This window comes from Polistes dominula, unplaced genomic scaffold, assembly GCF_049000335.1.
Source record: "Polistes dominula isolate Pdom_NZ unplaced genomic scaffold, Pdom_raw_medaka contig_31, whole genome shotgun sequence".
NCBI classification, from domain to species: Eukaryota; Metazoa; Arthropoda; class Insecta; order Hymenoptera; family Vespidae; genus Polistes; species Polistes dominula.
In genome coordinates, this window is record NW_028300925.1 from 8,091,587 (window position 1) to 8,115,009 (window position 23,423).

Sequence of the window (23,423 nt, forward strand, 5' to 3'; positions counted from 1 at the left end):
GGAACGTACATTTACTATATTTGCAATAATATTTTATTTTTTCTCATACATCATTAGTAGCTTACGATTAAAACAGATTTCATTTAACATCTAGATTATTGAAATGAAATGTTCTGCATTAATATTGGACAATAATTTCGTGCAATTTTTTTAATTGTATTTTTTATTTTGCAGGATAAAAATAGATAATAATGGTCAGATTATATAAAAAATATATCGATAAAATTAGAATAAATCTATGGCAGAATTCGTAGGATAGGAAATTTGCATGGACAACAATTTAGCATACGGAATCATCTGGTCTAACGGTGACCCGTTGGATAACCCTTGCGTAAACGCAACATAATGAAATCCATGCCATTAGGCCGAGCACGAAAGGTAAACGACTATACTATCGTACCAACCAACCAACCAACCAACCAATCAACTCAACCAACTATTCCTCTCCTTGTCCCCCTTTTCCGTACAAATGTCGGTTTCCAGCTCGTTCGTCGCATTTCAACTTCGATTCGAATCGAATGGAATGGCGGCAACGGCAACAGCAGCGGCAACGGCAACGGTTCTTGCTGAAAATTTTCACCAGAATTCTCGTTGGATTCAGCGAGGTGAAAAGTAGTAGCGTCGAGTATCTCTAAATCGTAATATAAACATACTTACGAGATGTACTGCTTACATACTCATAGAGGGTGTATACCGAATTGTAAATATGAAGGTAGTACTAGTCACGAAATATATATCACATATATGTATTTATATGCGTGGGCGTGTGTATATGTGAGTGGGTGGATGTATTTACGTCGCAAGTAGAAATCGATATTGTCGCGTAAGGATTCACTTCGCTTACCGATCGTTCTACGATAAGTAAAACTTTTCAAAATAAGTCAGTAAAAATTCAATTTTTGATATACAATATTGGGTTGTCTCAGAAAAAGTGTCCCCAACACTTTTTATTATACAATTTTATATTTAATATAATACTTTTCTATTATTCATTGTATTAACCAATGATATTATATAAAATACAAATTATTATATATTTAAATATCGAATTGAAGAAAAAATCATCTACTTATTTACCCGATGAATAAATTTAAGATAACATTATTAATTCTGATGTTAAAAAGATTCGAGATCATTCGTAGATGATCAATAAATTAAAAGTACGGATAAAAAAAATATTGTGTTAACATTTTCCATTGAAATAGAAGATAAAATGTTAATTTTTCTTGAGATAATATATATATATATATATATATATATATATATATATATATATAAATAAATTAGATTTTAAAACCGAATATATGTTTAAACTCGCACGAATGATTATCAATAAGGAAGGAAGGAAGAAGAAGAAGAAGTATTGGTTAGTGAAGTGTGATGAGGATCGTGCAGTTGCTCAGAGAGTGGAATAGAAGTGGTGGCGAAATCAGGATGCCGGACGATCGAGCAATCCGATGATCGCACCCTAATCGAATTAAACTCGGCGCGTGTACTCTGCTGGTGTATTTACGATGGGCTGACTCGTCGCTTTGGATTTGCTACGTTCGCGCGATAATGGCCGATAGATTGGTTGGTTGGTTGGTTGGTTGGTTGGTTGGTTGGTGCGTTGCCGTTCGACGAACACTGAACCGACCTCGATCTCGAACACTCTTATCAACTCCTACCCTTCCAAAGCACGTCTCAATGCTGATCTCCAAAAGATTACGTCCAAAGTCCAGTTGGTTACGTCAAAGATCTTGAAAATCAGCAAAATTTGCTCTTCAATGGTATATCCTAACTATATATAACACCTTTCGTAAAAGTTCACGCGTTTCTTTTCTTTTTTTTTTATGTCATCCAATTATCGATTTATTTTTTTTTTCATTTTGATCTTTATACTTGTTTTATACTCAATTATAACTTTGTTTTTGTTTATCGATTATCACCACTTGTACAATATATATTTGCAGATGAATTTATTTTACTTAAGTACATATTCTACATATTTACTTATATACAGGGTATATTGTATAAATGATAAATTTAAATCGAATGTAAAATTGATCAAGTGTATAATTATTTTATGAAAACTTTTCAAACTTATTTTTATCAAAAACAATACCTTGCATGAATAAATTTTATTATTCTATATATTCAACTTATGGTTAATCTTTCGTTTAGAATCATCTTCATGTTGATTTGCATTAGTAGTTTACAGAACACTCCGTGCATATGTATGTCGAATGCGTGATAAATATTATGCGTTATTTGATCGTATTATATCGATAAAAATAAAAAGCGATCGAACAACTAGGACAAAAATATCGTTTCGAATTTTCCCATATATTTTCCATATTCGATTAAATAAATCTACCACATATAAAATATCCATTTTCCTGAGTTCATCATCATCGATGTGAAATAGAAAAAGAGATGAAAAAAATAAATAAAAAATAAATATGAAAAAAAATAATAATAAGAGAAATTTAAGAATACGATACTCACACATTGAAATGTACAATTCCTGTATTTTAAAAAATTCAAAGCAAGTAAGATCGATATATATGCGAGAACACTCGAAACGAATTTCTTCCGAACGAAATGATTTTTGAGAGGTAGCTAGAAAGAAAGTGAAAGAGAGGTTTCAAAAGAGGAAACATTTCAAAGGAAGAATATTCTCTCTGTTTGCCTGAATATACGGGATTTTAAAACGATGCAATTTGGAATATTCATAGATCGTTGTAGCATGTATAACGTACCGATAAACCGGACTAACGCGGAACTGAATCGAGCCGAACCGAACCTAGCGAAACGCACGAGCCTTTACCAGAGATAGGACATTCCATTTTGATGGTTAAAAGATGCAATGGTAATTGAATTAATGAATCATTCGTTCTACAGAGAGAAAGAGGAATGAAGTGAAATGGAGGCGGTGATCCCGTTCGTAACAGAATACTTATTTGGATTACAATATAATGGTATGGTTTAGTATTATGTAACTATCGTTTAAACATTTCAACAAGGGATAGTAAACGACTTAATAATTCTTATTCAAACGTAGTTCGACAAAGTAATGTATGATTAAATAATGGATATTGGATAAGTAAGCAAAAACGGGATAGAAAACAAGATAATGGCAACAACAAAAAAATATAAAATCGTCTTCCGTATTATTTGCATTACTTTAATCCGATAAATAATTCGTTATCATGTTGTTACACTGATATAAGCCGATTAATTAATTATCTAACGATACATTTCGGATCTGCTATTAATTTTTAAACCTGACCTTAATCATTTCTTTTTTCTTCTTCTTCTTTTATTTTTCCATTGTCAAGTTTTTAAGAGAAAGAAAGGAAGAAAGAATGAAAGGTAGTATCTTCTATAATATTTGTTGGGTAAAAGATTTTTTTTAAGGGAAGGAGGGAGAATGGTGGGCAAAGGCTTTCGTTCGCGATAGGCAGCGTATTAAAATGCATCAAGTTGCATATAGCTAAGAAGAAAGATTGATCCTGTAGCATCCCTTAGTGACTGTCAAGTTAGCAGAGTGGCATGGAAGCAGACTTTTCGTAATCGAAGAGCCTCGAGAAAGTAGACGGAGGGAAAGCTTGCCAGATAGAAGGAAGAGGAAGAGGAAGAGGATGGGAAGAAGAAGAAGAAGAAGAAGAAGCAGGTGGAAGATGAGGAGAAGGGGAAGTAGAGAAGAGAGAAACTCAGCTGCAAGGCGGAAGCGCCTAATACCACTATTATAGACAGCCGAGTAATCCTGCAGATGGGTCCTTCTATGACCGTGATTGCTCGTTCGAGACGGCCAACCTACATACATACCCACTGTACAAGCTTCTAACTAACCGACGTTATCTACGTCGATTTTTACGGAAAGAGATAACTTATTTTAGATGTTTCTTTATTCTTTTTTTATTTTTTAAACCTTTTTTTTCTATTTTAACGAAAGAAAGAGAGAAATAAAAATAAGAATCGTTAAATGTTCTTGAACGAGTAGAAAGGATGAAAAATCGACTAAGTAAAGATGAAGAAGGCCAAATTATGTCTCTTCCTCTTTCCTACTTATTCACATTCACGAAAGAGAGACAGAAAAAGAAAGGACAATTTGAAAGCAAATTAAATTTACTTCCTAGGCCACGAGAGCTTTTTCCTATCCTTCTTATTCTTTCTCTCAGGTTTCTTTTTGGCAATCAAACGTGCAAGCAAAGAGGAATCAAGCGCATGCGTCGTTTGAATTCCCTCCCCTCTTTCCTCTTAAAGGGGAATTTTCTCGTCATACAGCAAGCAAGCAAGGAAGGAAGGAAGGAAGCAAGCAACCAACCAACCAACCCCTTGGCGCATACCCCGTTCATGGTAGCCGCAGCGAGACCGAAATTCGATCCTCTCTCTCTCTCTCTCTCTCTCTCTTTCTCTCATCCTCTTTCACCTTCTTCTAACTACAAGGAAGTTCAGTGGCATAGTAATCAGAGGGATACGACAAGCTAGGAGGGCCTGCTGAGACAGCGTTTCGAATTATTACGGTAATACGCGTATATTTGAAACGGGAATTGGAGGCTCTCGTCTTGCTTTTCACGTCGAAATGTGAAACCCTCTCCCTCTCTATCTAAAAGAGGTGAAAGGGGAAGGAGAATGGTGGACGCTGCAGGGTATATGTTCTGATCGGAGGACAGCAGCCATTTTACGGATCGCTTTGCACGATCTATTTGTTAATCGATTCGTTGGTCAATTACGAGAACGCACGTTAACCTAACGCGAATTCGCCCCCGCGTTTATCGTTCATAGTACGATAATTCGATATCGTATGGTAATAGGTAGGGTATATCTATTATTACGAAACGTTTCGATAATTCTACCTATGTGTAAGAGAGAGAGAGAGAGAGAGAGAGAGAGAGAATTTAGATAGAAATTTCCCTAGGAGGCAAGTAATAGTAAGTATACGTTTCTCTCTACGCTACTGAACCCAACGTACTACTTAGCTTTGTATACACCAATGCAGAAGTACGACGAGTATAAAACGACGTTCTTGTGTTTGACCAGAGTACACGCGCGCACATACACACGTACACACAAATGTTCGTGCAATCACCTGCTTGCTCTCTCTCTCTCTCTGTAAAGAGAAGGAATATATGCATACGTGTACTACATGTACACTTACTTACTTACTTACTTACATAGCCATATATATATGTATAAGTGTATACATAAATGAGAAGAGACCACACCTACTACGTAACTTAACGTCTCAGAGTTTGCTGCTAGTGTTCTTGCTTACATTTGCCTAACAGCGTTAACGGATCCTGATCCAAATATCAGACTTCGTGCTTCGAGGAAGACCGCAAGCGGCCTTACTTAAAATGATCTTGCCAAAGCTTCGGGAAACCGCCTCGTTTAGCAGCCTCTTTGGACTACCTCGATTCTCGTGTCTTCTTTGATAGCAACTGTCGGATCGTTTGATCTACAGAAATTTTATGCGAGGGCAACGTGCCAAACTTTTCTTCTTGCCTTGGAACATCTCGATCCTTTTTTTTTTTATTTTTACATTTTTTCTTTCTTTTTTTTCGAAATAAAAAGAAAATACCAAGTTATGCTTTCGTTGGTGAGATTCCACCAAACTTGGACTAAGTTTGCATTTTTTTTCTTTTGCTTTCAGATGAGCGGTAAACGTACGAGAAGTTTCAAATGCGCGGTCCACCATCGTGACCGTGAGGTATGCTCGGAAAACGACTTCCATTTGCTAGTTCACGAACCACCCTTGTTTCGCAGGTAATGTTTAATCTTCGATTCTTTTTCTGTTATACAAAATTCGTGATATTTTAAATATTACATAATCAGTATCGTTATAAAAAATAAATGCAAATACATGAAATATTTAATACAATAACATAATACAAAATATGTAATCTGTTTAAAACAAATCCATCGAGAATAAAATTAATACATTTTTTCGACGATATAATTAATCGTAAAATCAGTAAAAGAAAATGTAATCACCGAATACAAAAATCACGTTTACCTTTCATTTTTTAAAATAGAACAAAAAATAAAAAAATAAACAAACAAACACGACAAGAAAAAAAGGAAACTTATCTAACCGAGCTAAAGGTAGAGAGTATAAAAGGGCAAACTCAGATAAATCGATACTTTCTCTCTCTCTCTCTCTCTCTTTTCCCTTTTCTCTGTGACATCTCGCGGAGACGGTAAAAAGGAGGTTTTCCCGAAGTATAGAAAAAGATAGAAAGAAAGAAATACGGTTTCTCTCTCTTTGACGAGGGGGTGAATCTTACCTTTCCTAGTAGTACAGAAGAAAGATGCGCAAGGTGAACGGATAAAATGAGATAAAAGAAAAAGAAAACGTCGTGGGGTCCTGTGTTTTACTATTCCACTAGAATATCTTACCGTACGTACCGTACATATATATGTGGGGGATGGAGAACAGTAAAGGGTGGGAGACACGACCGTTCTTACTGTGTTTCTGCTCTGCATTTTATGCGCCGCATCGTTACCCATGCGAGGGAATCTCGAGCGTGGGAGGAAGGGGAAGAAGGAGGAGGGGGAGGGACAGAAGAGTAGAAAGAGTGGCGACGTTGCTTGTAGCTCGTACGACCCGCGAACCATCAACGTCTTCCTGTTTCTCTTCTTGGCTCAACGACGAGAACGATCTCCCGTTCTTTATTCCTTCTTACCTCCCTCCTCCCCCTGTTACCCCATCCCACTGATCCAACTACTTCTTTCTTTCTTCCTTTCTTCCTTTCTTTATTTCTTTATTTCTTTATTTTGTTACTCGTCTTTCTTCGATTCGCGAACGAATTTGGAGGAAACGTCTGGCGCGTTATTTAAAGATTTAACTTCACTACGAAATAATATGACTTTGGATGAACGAATTTCTTTTTCCCCCCTCTTCTTCTTCTTCATACGCGAATAACTTTTCATTGTAGGAATCTCGGATATTTTTGTAAAAAATTGGAATGAATGTAAATGATGATAATTGATTTATTTAACAATGTTTAATTCTTTGTTTTTGATTTAAAGGATACCTATTATTTGAACAGAGAAGTTATAATCTATTGTAGAAATTAAAACAGAAAAAATTATACTAATATTCGTATTCATTGAACGTTTTTACTTATGTTAGTTTCGTTGAACGAACGATAGGCAAGTAACGCAACCACCCTCTTTTCCACGCGCGTTCTTCTTCATTTTCCAAGACTAATTACAACTTAAGCCAAGACTAAGGAAACTAATTGTATGTAACGTCCGATCCTTAAAGCTCATTATCTTCGTGATTAATGATGCAGAGCTTTTTTTTCTTTATCTTTCTCTTTCGAATGGAAAGTTCGGAACAAACGTAGATAGATATACTATTACTTCTTCTTTCTCTTTCGCGTTTTCCACGCTTTTCTCGAGTTTCTCGCGACTCTCAAGTACTACCAACTTACTGCTATTACTACTATTACTATTACTACTACTACTATTACATTTTCTCGTACTTTCTCTAGCAGTAGTTCTACGGTGGAACGTAATGGTTCAGTAAAAATCGTCGTTTTCTTATAAAATTCTATGTTCTTTTAATAACTATCGGAATTTACCTCGTTTTGTAAACTTAAAAATAAAAAAAGAAGAAACCAAAATTATAATCAAAGTTCATATAAGGGGAATAAAATAATTTAAAGTCTCTCAAGAGTCACTTTACAGACAAAACATCAATATCTATTTATTAAATATAATATTTTATTCCTCGTTACAAGATACAAATATTTAATTACATAGTTATTAAAATATAAATATGACAATGATAAACTTATAATAGTACGAGTAATAAATTAACCAACATAATTTCACTAATAGAAGATTATATTTGCTATTTGAAATGTTCGAAAATAGAAATCTTTTACTTCATCCGATTTATTAGTTTAACTAATCACCTACTGCATTTTAATTTGATAATATAATTTTGAGGATATTTAAATAGTATCTTTATAAGATTTAGAAATCTACTAACACTTTTAATAGAAATCAATCTTTTAATATAAGAAAAAACTCACATAGTCTTATTCAACATTTTTACCATGCAGCTGAAACCATGAAAAGAAAAAAAGAATAAGAATTTTTAGTGATACTCTAGTAGTAGTAATAGTTGTAACCAAAGAGTAGAACGTAAAAGAAGGAGAAGAAATGAAAGGGTGTTGTATATACACGCGAGAATAACCGCGAATAGTATGCGAGCACTAGCCAAGACTTAAGGGTTCTACTCACACCGAATTTCAAGTACACAACTCCGAACCTGCTTTGAATATAGCCTCTTTTCATATTTTCGTTGAAACTCTGTTCTTTCTTTTTCACTCTCTCTCTCTCTCTTTCTCTCTCTTTCTTTCTCTATTTTCTCTCTCTCTCTCTCTCTCTCTCTCTCTCTCTCTCTCTCTCTCTCTCTCTCTCTCATACATTCGTAACACCGCTACAACGATTTTCTTCGGCCCTTCTTTTACCTCAACACGAGACGATATTTTATTTGCAAGGAACCTGCTTGCAGGTTGCTGTGCTTCTCTCTTATCTTGTGTACACAGGAATTTCATCGCGGTACGGAGATTTCGTGTTGTTAAAGTTAGAAAGATAGACTGTGAGAAAGAGAGAGAGAAAAAAAAGAAAATAAAAAAGAAAAGAGAAAGAGGGGTGATGGTGGAGTGTCTCTTTTCTTGATCTTTCTTTTTTCCCCCTTACGTTTCGTCTATCTTTCATTAACTCTTCTCGTTTCTACCTTTCTCGTAGGGTTCCTTGACTATGTTTCCCTCTTTCTCTTTTTCTCTCTCTCTTATACCTTTTGCACAGATGATAAGATGAATTATTTATGAATAGCAGTCGGGAACAAGTCGTATCGAGCACGCTCGAGGAACCCCTGGCACTGGTAGTGCTGCTGCACGACGTTTGATACGTATCCACATTTGTCTCTTTCGTGATAAGTTTTGTTCTTAGGTTAGAAGAGACATGAATTTTCTTTATATATTTTACCATAAGAAAATTTTCTTACGATTCTATTATATATTAAATGTCGAGAAACCGAGTTATCGAGAATATTTATAATATTGCTAAAAAAACAAAGTTAGAGGATACATTTGTACAAATTCATTTTCTTTGCAGTTTTTAATATAATTTAATATAATATATTCATAATTATTTAATAATAATAATAATTAAAATTAATAATTTTATTTTTAATTACAAAATTTGTCATTGCAATTTTAATTATATTGAAATATATTTACCCTAAAAAATATACGAGAATATATTTATATTATTGATAAAATCGATGACGAATGAAGAATGATGTATTGGTAAGAGATTTTATTTTTCGTGAAAAGGGTGTTTCTAAAAATGTCATGAAACGTCAACGACGTTGGATTTTCTTCTCGTTGAAAAGTACGAGGAAAAAGACTTGTAACGAGTTACGTGACTTCTCTTGTGTATACTTTTCCAATTGTCGAAGGATTTTCTTTTAAAGATAAGAATATAAAAAACAAAAAGAATGATAGATGTTACTTGAATAATACGAAACACGTATGTATTCCCAGATCTCGAAGAAAATCCTGGAGGTGAAAGAAGATATTACTTGTTGAAAAATGACGTTAAAATACAACACCTGAATATCTTTTTTTCTCGTCGTATCGTTAGTGTTTCAGTATCCGTTCTTTCGTAAAATAGATATCGCAATTTTTTCTTGTCTTACTTAGTAAATATAATTAAATACCTTAGTGTAATCTATCGTGAAAAAAGTAAACAACCTTAGTGATATTGCATCCTGTAAAGTATTACGAGCACAAGTTTTTTTCTTTCAACAATCTTTGTGAAAATTTCGTGCAAGTTTTTTTTTCCTATGCTCACCGTATGAAAAATAAAAATAACGAAAGTTGATCTTATATAATTTTACATACACAAGTATATTTTTTAGAAAGAAAATTTATGGAAAGGGATGAGGAATTTCAAAGGTATACACAGAATGACAATAATCGAGTATTTTGAAAAACGTGTTTTATTAATTTATCGAAAAAGAGCATTTGATATAAAAAAAAAACTTGTCACAAAAAATTGTCACATAAAAGAAAAAAAAAAGAATACAAAAAGAGAAAAAAAGAAAAGCAGAAAATAAACAATTAGTCTTAAATGTCAGCAGCGTGGTCGATCGATCGAAAGATAAAATCCTTAAAGGGCACCGGGTTTTTGGAAGGTAGATTATCCATAGCAGGTCCGAGTGGTCACGCAACTAACGTGTCTCGAGCTAATAGAGGGATAACGTAAAGGTGACGTGGCAAAGTGGCCCAATGGTTCGTGAAAAATATGCAGGGCTCGTTGAGGGAGGTGAAAACATCTGCGCCTGGTTTTAGTTGGCATTTTCGTCGTCGTCATTCACCAGATTGGTTCAAACAAGAGAGAAAAGAAAGAAAGAGGGAGAGACAGTAGAACAGCATCTTGCGTTCGAAACATCAAATATTTTATGGAATGTATCACACTATCCGAGAAATCGAACGGCACGAGCAATACTCCCTCGTAGATCATTTTTAACACCTATGAATTATTTCACTCACGTGTAATATAATGTATTTCGTTTTTCTTTGATTTATATACGAAGAACGAGATAACACTTTTAGTAATTTTTGACACGAAATATATCTAATAATCGAATTTGAACGCGCACTGACTCAATACGTGGTAACACTACTTGCGTTATGTTTGATTTTGTCAAAAAGCTATGAAGGATAAGAGAAGAATATAAAAGATAAAAAATAAAAGTGGATAAAAGTAAAAAAAAAATAAAAAGAGGTAAAATAAAAGTAAAAACGTCTAATAAAATTTAACAACGACACGCACCGCGCGACGTGCGTCGAGCGAATGCCGTCCGTGCTAGGAGTCGCAGGGGTCGAGTCGGCGGCGCGTACGAGCGGCGTGGCTCATGACTGGCTAGCGTTGCTCCCCACCGAGAACCAAGTGAGGCAGGGGCCTATCGGTGATGCGGTCTCCCCACCGAGCTCGTAGGACCGCGTGTGCACCCACGCAGGGCGGCTCGTGGCCGCTCGTCGCTCGAGGCTCCAAGCAGTCAGTCAGTCAGTCAGTCACTCAGTAGGCCCGCGGCGCGCCACGAGGTGGGACCTGCGAACGTACGTTATTGTACATGTGAAAACACGTTTTCTTCGGCCGCGATATATATCGCGCGCGCGCGCGCTCGCTGAGCGAGCACGCTCCTATTATACACCTGTCAGTTTAATTGGCCAAATTCAACGATCAATTGGTTATAATCATTATCTTTTTCTCGTTTTATTTTTAACGAGAAATAAGAAGAAATAAAGGTGTGCATCGAAAGTTAACATAACAAAGGAAAGTAAGGTTTGTCAGAATAGGTACCGTGGCGCGTAATCGAATTCCTCGTTTCGTCGAGGACGAACGTGCGAGATCTCGCGACGTATTTCACGCGAGTGATCGCTTACTACCCGATCGCGAAAGGACGTCGTCATATTTGACGAGCATCGATAACGATAATAAAATCGGTATTAGAAAATTACGTTACGATTTGTCGAAGGTGTTATTATTTTGGTTACCACGAGTTAGAAGTTTGAGAAATCATCATCGTCGTCGTAACGCGGTCTCGTTGGAACGAAACGCGTGACATTCGCGATATCAAAAAGTGCCGCTGATTACACCTGACGCTAGTGCTACAATTATATCGAGAGGTGGTAACGAAGAAGGTGCAGCCACTACCGTTCGAGAATTCGTATCTCGTGATACTATCGATTATGGTGCTGCTGGTGTGCTGATACGAGATTGTACCTTATCCTCCTCACCGGCAACGTGGAGACAAGAGGTCGGTGGGACAATGTGCGTGACCGCCACGCCACTGAGCGCGACCAAAATTGTGAAGGATAACGCGAGACACGGAACTAGGACTACTATTACTACTACTAATAATAATAATATTACAACTTCTACTGCCGTTAACATCACCAACGCACAAGTTACACAGGTGCAAGGATCTCACGGCACCACTACCAACAACAATGTTCTTCCCGTAATGGACAGGCCACAACACACGTCGATCATGTAAATAACAAACTACATATTTTTTTTCTTTTTCTTTCAATCTCTATGCACTTTCATAATTTTTAACTTTGCGAAATAACAAAGAGTTTATGCTACATTCTATTGTTTTCCCTCTAATCTCTATCAATATATATATTGAAGAAAATTACATTCAACCGGTGCGCGTGTCCGTTTGATGATGACTGCTTTCGTTTCTCGTGACATTCGTTCGTTTCTTCTTGCGAAAGCAGGATGTTGTATTTCGAAATAAAAAAGACTAAAGACTCCCGAAATATATAGGAATCGAAAATAGAAACGCCTCCAAGTACCGCATATTCGAAGAAACATTCTTAAAATGATTCGTGATGTATATATATTAATAACAATCATAATAATAATAATAATAGAAATTTGATCAATCGGATATGTTTGTGTCGCGGCACAACATATATATATATATATAAACTATTCTCTCATTATTCTTTTGAAAAATTTCATATCTTCGAGAGAAGAAAAGTGTAGTAAAGACCACGAGTTGACGTAAATATTCTAAGTAATATTTTATCCTCGATTAGATATATTATTCGCTTATATTTAATAAAAGTAATCCATCTTTATTTAACTTTATGGGAGAAAATTTACTCTTGTTTTATATAAGTATTATTAAATTTCACGTAAAGAGATATTCTCGTAAAAGGATATTCACGTTTTTATTTAATTTGTATCGATATAATATAATAAACATACGTGTACAAGAATGTGTTAACAACAGACATTTGTTATGATGTGATATGAGTGAGAAGAACGTTTCGAGAATCAATGTTTTCGTAGGATAGTACGATAGAAATCGAACGTCGACGTAAGAGAAGATACAAAATAAAGGAGAAGAGGCAACGTGGATAAACAACATACGATCTTTTCAAAGTCGTCCGTTCTTTGTCGGCTTCTCGTTTGTTGCTCCTCTTCCTCTCTCACTCACTCTCCTAAAGGTGTAGTAACGTCGATCTTACGTTTTGTCTCACTTTTTCAACGGCGACCCAAGGTGTAAATCTTACTTTTTTCTTTTTTTTGTCCTCCCGTCTAAACGGAAGAAAAAAAGTGCTATCTTATCGCGTGTCGAAGGTATACAACGTTCTTTTATTTTCCTTTCTTTTCTTTTCTTTTTTCTTTTTTTAATCTCCTCCACTTCTTTTATTTTTTTCCCCCTCCTTCGTATTTCATATTTTTCTCTAATTGAAAATACGCATATCAATAATAGAGAGGAAATTGGACGTAACGTATTATTACACACTGTATATGTGTATATATTACACATGCATATTTTATATATAAATAAATATAATACATTCATATATGCATTTAGTAATAATTTATACATATATATATATATATATATATTATGTTACAGTATGCATTTATATCTCTCTATTTCTCTTTCGGTGTAATAATGCAAAATATGTATCACCCTTTTAATCGATTCCGAATGAATACTTTCTATACGTGTAATCACGTTTTAACATTTATTCGATAACTCCAACGTTATTTATTCGAATCGATAAAGGTATTATTGATAAAATACACAAACATATAAATATATAAATATATATATATATATAAATATAAACATGCATAATATATATATATATATATATATATATATATATATATATATATATGATATATGATATATATATATAATATATCTAGTATTATAGTCCTACCTATACACTTATTATATCATAAATAATTATTTACAATTTATTTGTCAGAACAACGAGCATCTTTCTTCTTTTCATTCATTTATTCATTCATTCATTCATTACAATAAATATTAATTCATGAAATAATCACAATCAAACAACTTGGAACGAAAGAAAAAAAGAGAAGTAGTAAAAATCACTTAATTACTAAAAAATATGCATATGTATACGTGTGTATGGGTTGCTGCATACCACTCATATAAAAAAAAAGGTTTAGTTGGTGGAAAAGATAGAAAAATTTTCCTCGAGTCGCGATGCGTTACCAACGGACACTTCATCGTCCGTCGGCGGAACCATCTGTCGAACGTGAATTCTCCCCCTCTCTCTCCCCCTCATCTTTCCATCCTTCAGTCCCTCTCTCTTTTTTTTTCCGTGACATGGAAAAGCGGGACGCACGAAAGAGGCCTGTGTTCTGTCGTCTCTTCTTTCTTTCTTCTTTTTTTTTTCTTTTTACCATTTTTTTTAACTTTTTTTTTTTTTTACAGATATTATTTTGTTCTCTTTTTTTTACCCCGTCTTCACATATTTGTTCGCTTTTCACGTTCGATCTTCTTCCCTTCCCTCTCTTTTTCTTCTTGCCTTATTTTACTCACTCACTCATTCACTTTCTCATTCTTTCACTCATTCACTCATTCAGTGTTGTCTTCCTCGTCAATTCGATCGAACCACCATTAGTTCCGCGTTATAAAATGGTATCATGCTATAAATTGGAATCGTCCACAACGCGAAACTTTGTCGAACGATAAAAATCTTTTTCTACATTTGTTTGATTGTGTGTGTGTTGCATTTTGTTTCATCGATTCACTCGTGTCAGATCGAGAATCGTTTTATTATCAGTTTTTTGAGAGTGATATCACAGTTAAAAGAGAGAAACAGAGAGAGAGTGAGAGGGTGAGAAAGATAGAAGACACTTTTCTTCCAATCTTACTTTGTTTTTTTCTTTATAAGTATTTTTTTTGTAAGTATAGTAAAAGTTCCGAGAGAGAGAGAGAGAGAGAGAGAGAGAAGAAAATGTTTTTGAAATTAAAAGAGGAATTTTTTTTTACTTGATGGTGGAAAAATCGTAGGAAATATATGCTAAGGAATTTAAAACCGACGAAACGAGATGAGATTTTCTATTTTTTTTTAATCCTTTTTGTATAAATTATTTTATTTCATGATTTTCTTTGACGTGTGAAAGAACGTAACCAACGGGTTTGAATTTCCTTTCCGAAATCCATTCTTTTGATATAACAAAAAGAAATAAAATATATTATATATATATATATTAAATTTTAACAATTTATTTTTCTCCGTCTCGTTACATTCGTCTCTTTCGAAAGAAAAAAACTGTCTCTCTCTTTCTCTATCATAGATATTTTTTCCTAACAAATGAAAATCGTCGGTAGATATTTTTATTTGAAAAATTGAAATAAAAAAAAGAAAGATTAAATATGTTTATTATAAAAATAAAATACACACATGTACACTTATCTTTTTGTAAAAATAATACAGAACTTTATTACGAATAGAATTTTTAATGAAACAACTCGAATAGAAACGTCAATTAGAAAAAGAGAAAAATATTTTTTATTATATATTTACTATACTGTAGTAGTAGTAGTAGTAGTAGTAGTGGACGCATAATAAAAAATATTTTGTAAATTACTTACACATACATACACGTATTTAACTACAAAAAAATAATAAAATAAAAAGAAATATTTTATTTAAAAGAAATATCTTATTTCTAAATCTTTAAAAAGATTTATTTTATTTCTTTAAATCGTAGATACGTATTTATTACTTACAATTCGTAATTTACAAATTAAATTATATTTCATTTAAATGAAATTAACAAGCCAAATAAAAAAAGAAACGTAAAACATGTCTTATCTTTGTAAAAAAAAAAAAAGAAAACGGAAAAATAAATTATATTTTAATTGTTTAAAATGTATAAGTAGATGAGATAATCGTGACTATAGGATGATCGATCATTACTTTTCACTTTGCTCTCGTGTAAACGGAACAAAAAGTAACAGAAAGAAGAAGAAAAAAAATAGAAATAGAGAGAAAGAGAAAGAAAGAAAACTAAACGAAAGTAAGCACGCGACAGGTTGGTGCGTCATTCTATTTATCCTGACTAAAGAGAAAGGTAAATATGAAGGACGATGCTTGTGTTTCGTTAGTATCTCGGAAGCGGACAAGAAGAACGAAGCCTTCTATCTTTCTCTCTCTCTATCTAACTATCTAACTCTCTTGTGTCGAATGCGAAACAAAAACACCATACGGACAAAAAGTTAACAGTTCGATATACGTGTGTGTGTGTGTGGTAAGGGAAATTAACGATAGAGAAACATTCTAAATTCTATAGTTGTGTACATCTCGCAAAAAAGGCCAATTTCATTTTTTCTTTTTTAAAGGGACACTAATTCGAAAATAAAACTAATGATAAATTTGTTTTTTTAAAGTTAATGATAAATTGGTTTTTTTTTAATTTTAATTTTTTGTTTTTGGAAGCTACCTTATTTTATTTTTGAAATAATTAGAATTATATGTCACGATATAATATTATATACCCACAGAGGGCGTGGGTAGTGGAAGTTATCAGAATTTATGTAGATAAAAAATGTTTTAAATGAAAATTGGAAATTATTGATATAAATACTTTAATGTTTCGTTGTTTTACTCACTTCATTAAAATTTTTCGTTGAAACATCTCGTATTTCATGTATCGTAATTGTATTTATAAAAAATACATCTCTTTATAACGATTCCGAAGTATTGAAAATATTAATAAGTTTTTCCTTCTTTCTATGAAGAAATCTTGTTATAAAGTGACAAGAGTTTCTCGCTTGTTGTATTAAAAAGAACGCTTGTTTCAACACATGTCGATAATATTTTCTGAACGTACTGTCAATTGTGCAAACACGATTAGATATTGAAACGCTGAAGTAATTTAAACAAAGTATAACAATTATTATTAAATTGAATCATTCACTTGGAAAATTGTTTAAATGATTACTTTTTCATCTCGTCGTATTTTATTATTTTTAATAATCTTTCAACAAAGTTAATGGAAAGGATAATGGTGAAAAAAAGAAAAAAAAATATTTCGCTATATAGTTTACTAATTTGTTCGTAAAAATAAATAGCTAGTTGTTACTCTTTATCGTCTCATCGAATCCAAAGGTTTATCAGAAGAAGAAGAAGGAAAAAAGTGAAGAAGGGTGAAGGGATAGAATTCTTTTTTGTCTCAAGAGAAAATCGACGAATGCGTCGCGGGGTAAAACTCGCGAACGAACCTAAACTCCCAGATGAAAATCCTCTTACGATCGTTTATCCCGAAGGAAATAATCTCTTTTTCTTCAACGAATGGTAGAATGAGGGTGAAAGGGAAAGAAAAGAAGAAGAACAAGAAGTAGGTAGAGCTACTCCTTAAGGCCTTAGTGGGCCTTCGTGCTGCTACTCTCAAAAATACAGGATTTACATACTTAAATGTAAAATAGGGTAAGAATTATCGAACTGTGCTTGAAAAATGTATGCTAATGCTGTCGATTATCCAAACCGACTTTGAAAAAGACTTATCTACCTACTCACCTACCTGACTACTCTATATATATCTACTTACTTACCTTTAGTTGAACGTAATTGCCAAGTTTTAATTTGTTTCTTTGCCGTGTTATTAGATTTTTATGAAAAATAAAATCGAGGTAGAGCACGTGGAATATTTATTTTTGAATTTTTATTTAAATACAAAATGTTTAAAATGATTCTTTACCAAACTGACAAATAATACGAAATTGATTTTTACGACCTATTCAAAAATCGTATTTTTAACTAGACTTTAATTGAAGATTTATATATTTATTTTATTTATTATTATTTATTATTTTATTATTATATCATTTATTATATATTTATTATTAAAATATAAAAAAAAACATTGTCATCTTATTAACGAGTCAAATGTATATCACGCATATACATATGCGTCATTGTAAACAAAAAATTATCTTTGAATGATGACTCATATTATATTTGACGTAGTCGGGTTAACAGATTATTAAATTAATATTTTATATTTTATTTTGTTTTCTTTTTAACGAAGCGACTGTTTGGGGTTGAAGGCGGGTGGATACGCTATATAACTATAGTAGAATATTATGGTCAAAGAAATTTCCGTCGTATTATATTTTTTCTGTCTATCACAGGAAAACGCGTTAGTGATTAGTATCGATCTTAAGAAATCGTAGGCGGCGTCAGACGGGTGTGTTTTTCTTGTTACGTCATTCTTCGTTCCCCCTTTTGACGCTTTTTCATTTATAATAGACGAGCGATTGTGTAGTAGTATTTTATATATATACATAAATGGTAGCCAATGCACGAAAAATGCTTTGCCTATAAGCGAACGTTTTAAGAGAAACATAAAATAACCATAAGCGGCGGACAAAACGTGTATCCGATGTGTGGTGGTGCTCTACCATTTATTATAAGAGATTTACAAACAAAACCTTATTCGTTTTTTCGGATTTGAAAGTCGACGTATAAAGTGAATTTTTATGTTTAAAATACTTTTCTACTACTATTACATGGTAAATGCATGCCTATACTATATTTATATTCGCGTGATGCATATGAACGGGTGAGAGGGAGGCAGAAGGGAAAGCTTTATAACAACAACAACAACAACGAAATAACGTGAGGAACTATTAGGGACGATCCCTTTAATATCTCGCTTTACATTTTTACAATGGTGGAAAAATAATCTTCCCCATTGGTCACAAAGGAATATGAAATATAATCTCTGTGGAATTTTAACGAAAGAATTCTCGTGTAGATATATACTTACTTACTTAGCTTTTGTAAATTTTACACACGCACACACTAACCTTGTTAACGCGTTAACTTTTTCTTCACTGATTTGGAATCAAGATTTTTTAATTTCTGTTGTACAGAATTTTAAAAAAATTATCATTATTTTATAGTTTTTTATAAGAAATAAATTACAAATGGTTTTTATTATATAAAGGAAAACGTGTGAAATTAGAAAAATAAATTATTGAACACATGGATATTAAGATTTCTAAAGGTCTACAAGGCTTCTATTTGAAACGTTTGCACTCCGACGTCGTGTCATTATCTCAAAAGAGATATCATACATTTAATAATTACAAAATACAATAATAATGTAAATCAAATGTATATTTTACTTTCTTTATTTCTTATCTTTAAGTTACAGTAAAATCTAAATGAAACCTTTAAAAAGGTTGAAAGAAAACCATTGTAATATAAATACGAAGTATAAAGGCTTAATATTACTTTACGTGGGATCGATGTAACACACATAAGTTATAATGAAATTTGGTTTGATCATTTATTTATACCATTGTCCTAAGTATACATATAATAATAGTAAAGTGGTAGTAGTAGTAGTAGTAGTAATGAACGGATTACGTGTGAGCTTTAAATTTGCTAAATCGCGACATCGCGAATCGTTCAGGGTTGCGATGTGGTTTGTCGTTAGGCAGCCGTTGATAGAGTTATACTACTATCGCGTTCACGCTAATGATCAATTACGTTTCGTACCCATCCATCGATTTGTCATTACTAGCGATCTGTTTTGCGGATCGCACGCGGCCTGTTTAGCACCAGCTGGTCGTTACAAACAACGTCTCTGAAATTATCCTGGCGATCGCATGAGAAGAGCCTACTATTTCACGATACCGACAAAACGATCATTAAATCGTCAACGTTTAGTCGAATCTAGTCGTCATTTTCGGTCCTGTTCGTTGATCAATTACTAAAACACCGGTAGAGTGGGAATATTCAAACCGTTCGTTTGACTCAAACAATCTAATTGGTTACTCTTTTTATCCAATATTTTTTTCATTATTAAACTGAATCATCAATTAGTTTCGAATAGGAAAAACAACTTTTCGATTTTAACAAGTTCGATGATTATAACGATTTTGGTATTTTTTTTTTTTTTGCGTTTTTTGTTTTGTTTAGTACAACGATTCCGGATAACTGTTCGTTTTTGGTGAAAGATATTATATTTTTTATAATTAATAAGTCGAATGGTTAATTGAGGAACAATGGGATTGATATATGCTGTTTTACCAAGGCTCGTTTAAATCGAAACAATAATTTTAAACATGAAACGTATTTAATGGGCTTCGCTGCAATTTTGTGATTCGAAACATACACCGTAAAGAGTTCGTAACGAGTGAAACAAAATTTGTATAATACTTTTTTTTTCGTGCTGTTCGTGTGTCTTCTTTTATATTATTTTTGTTTCTAGTAGAAAAGCTATTTGAAACAAATCGATGGAAATAAAAGTCGAGAAAATGAGCAAAAGAAGAAGAAAGAAAGAAAGAAATAAAAAGTTTCTCAAACTAACTTACGTGTTATATTTTTGTTGTTCATCTTTATACGCTTAAATAGTAACACGTAAAATATTATATTTCTAGGTCGTGAGACACGATTGGTCGAGGACTAATATAATACAATAATAATAAATTTTACATGGTCGGAGCCCGAAAACCGGGCTACGGGGTAATAATCTAAAGCTCATGCGAAAACTCCTCTTCCGTCCTGTTGCACGCTCCTGAATTCACAAATTTAATATACTCCCATCGCGTATTTACTTAGTCGCCCTCCGTTGAGTATTTTACTTGGACGCGAATCGCTCTTGGGACTGTGTTTAGCGTTGTTATCTTCGAGAAAGGGAAAGGGAAAGGAAAAGGAAGAGGAACCAAGTAAATCCTCCGAGACCGAAGCATCAAATTTTGTATCCTATACCTACATTTCTCTTTATCTTTTAATATATAAATATTGCATACAATATATATGCGTATGCATGTATTTGTATATACTTATATGTATGAGTGATGTTTATATATATATATATATATATATATATATATATATATATATATATATACATAGATATATGTCTACTGTAGGAGTCGTTTAAAAGTTTAAAAGTGATTAATTGAATTTTTAAAACTTTAGAAAATTGTGTATGTACCAAACTGCTTTATTGATTTAAAACTTGTGTTTACGTTGATAATAAATTCTTTTTTTAAAATAATTAAACGGAAAACACACAGCAAAAACCGATGAAAACTTTTACGATTATTGAATAATAAATGAATAGGACAATATCAATTTCCTCTACCTTTATATTTAGTGTAGTTAATCAATTTGGCAAATGAGCGATTCGTACATACACAACTGTATACATATATCTTTATCAAAATATTGCATCTCAGTATAGTATCATCGATAATGTAATCGATTTTATTCGTATGGAACAAATCGAAAAAAATGGAGAAAACTGGAAAACACTCGTTATACTAGTATACGGTTCCGAGTTTTAACGTATCCAGAATGGTCGAGATACAAATACGTGTAACGGCCGATCGAACATCGGCACAGAAACAGATAGAAAGAGAGAGATAGGTAGAGTGGGAGAAAATACAGTGTCAAAAATCGTAGAACGAATGTTGGGAAAAATAAATCGGACGGAGTTAGTAGAAACGAACCAAAAACGCCGATGCTTTGGCTTACGGATGAACGATTTTATTTGTTTTTGGGTTCTTGATCGTAGGGGACACATACCTTCCTATCTACACTGTTGGTACTTTTTCTCTTCCTTCCACTCCTCTCCTATTTTATTTTATCTTTTTATTTATTCTTTTTTTGATCACTCATTCTAATCGTTAAAATAATTTTACCTCTAGTAACACTTTGATATATCCGGTGTTTTAAGCCTAGCTGTATTTAATTAACCATTTCGTCACGCGATACTTATATATACCGATGAGATAAAAAAAAATGTATGTGTATACATCTACGGTGAATAGCCTTTCTTAATGCTTTCGTGTTCTTTTTTTAATTTTTTTTAACCTTCTTATATTTCTTTTTCTCTCTATTTTATACTATATCTCTATCATCGTTCTCTTTGGACGACTGGACAAAATTCGCGAAATCCCCAAAGTGTATGTGTGTGTTGTCGCAAACCAGTGCGTTAAATAAAATGACATTTTATCGTCGAGCCATTAATAAAATCCATTAAAGCTCAGATGGGAAGGGAGTAGGGGTGCCCCATTGTTGTTTTTACGAACAAATCCTATTTATCGAGCTTGTACGTTGAATCTTGAAAAAGCTCCTGTCTACTACTACTACTATTACTACTACTATTACCGATTCGTAGAGAGTTTACTCGATCGGGGTATTCCTATCTCTCTTTTTCACTCTCTCTATATGTATATTTGTATCTTGCTTACTTCTACGCTCGGAAGAGTAATTTTGCCGAAGCATGTGTTGGCAATACACACGAGTATAAGAGTATTAGTAGTAGGAGGATGAGGAAGAGGAAGAGGAAGAGGAAGAGGAAGAGAGGGTGAAAGCTCGTCGACGAAATCGTGCGAAACTAGCCAAACACGGTGCCGTTTTAGGAGCGCATGTTCGCGTAAGTGCCCCCGAACGACAATGGCGCGATTTAGAGTTTGCACAGGCCGCTGGCCCGCACCCTATCGTTTGCCCCTCTATGTACCTGACTCACCAATCTTCTCTCTCTCTCTCTCTCTCTCACACACACACTTTATATTTCTATCTCTTTCACTCCTCTTCCTATTCCACTTCCTATGCCTCTAATGAAGCAGTCTCGCAATCGCGAGACTTCGCTTTCCCGATTAACTCTCTACGATGTGATTGTACTTTTCGAATATATATGTATACAAGAGAGAGAGAGAGAAGAGATCTCGATTTAGAATGTTACTATATAAAGTTAGAAACGAATTTTCAAAGTATTGGTGTGACCAAATAGAAAAAGATATTTAGTTTCAATAATATCAGAGTATTTTTTAATCTCTGTATACACGTACACATTGTTACTACCTTTAATGGATGCACCTTTGGCAATATGAATTTAGAGATGTTTCAATTTTATGAATTGATTCTGAAAGAGAGAGAGAAAATGAACACTTAACCGTTCCTTGTATAACACATTTACACATAGAGACATATACATACATACATACATACATCTATATAGATACTGGCGTTGCGAATGGCAGGGACAACTTTATGAATATTCTCGTATATATATATATATTTGTACGCGATCATGCTACCGTGGGAGAGTGGGAAAGAAGTTGGTTGTAAATTTCTTGCTTGGAACTGAATAAGTAAAAGCTATATCTCTAGTCGTATCTAATTTTTCTCATGGTTTTACCAAGATATATCTCGTTTCGTGAAGGAAATATAAGTTTTCTTTACTTTCATACTTTATTCCACGAAAATTTGAACAAATCACGTTTATTCATTTACAAGAGAGAGAGAGAGAGATGATCATTCACACGTATACACGAAATATGATTGATCCGTACTACTTATTTTCGTTTACTTAAAAGAGACCACCTACCTTCTTTTTTTTGTTTTACTTTTTTTCTTCGAATCCGATCGAAATTCGAAGAAGAAAACTTTTGAAAATCTCCACCTATACACTAACTCCCAGTAACTTTAATCTAAATCTGATCTTTCGATACGATAACGATCTTCCAAAGAAGAAAAAGAAAAAAGAAGAAGAAGAAGAAAAAAAAGGGATGGTAAGGAAAGTCGTTATCT

General features: G+C 33.4%; 1 protein-coding gene and 1 long non-coding RNA gene across 3 annotated transcripts in view; one reads left to right on the top strand and one right to left on the bottom strand.

Annotated features, from left to right (window-relative positions):
* stet (stem cell tumor) overlaps positions 1-23,423 on the top strand; it is a 341,302-nt gene that overhangs the window by 203,198 nt on the left and 114,681 nt on the right. For both annotated transcript variants that reach the window (XM_089171157.1, XM_015333869.2), the window contains exon 5: positions 5,639-5,751. In XM_089171157.1, the coding sequence (XP_089027283.1) occupies positions 5,639-5,751 (113 nt within the window). The remainder of the gene's footprint in view (positions 1-5,638; positions 5,752-23,423) is intronic.
* LOC149033021 (uncharacterized) overlaps positions 8,378-23,423 on the bottom strand; it is a 114,876-nt gene continuing 99,830 nt past the window's right edge. The window contains exon 3 of the long non-coding RNA XR_016176119.1: positions 8,378-11,124. This is a non-coding gene — a long non-coding RNA (uncharacterized LOC149033021). The remainder of the gene's footprint in view (positions 11,125-23,423) is intronic.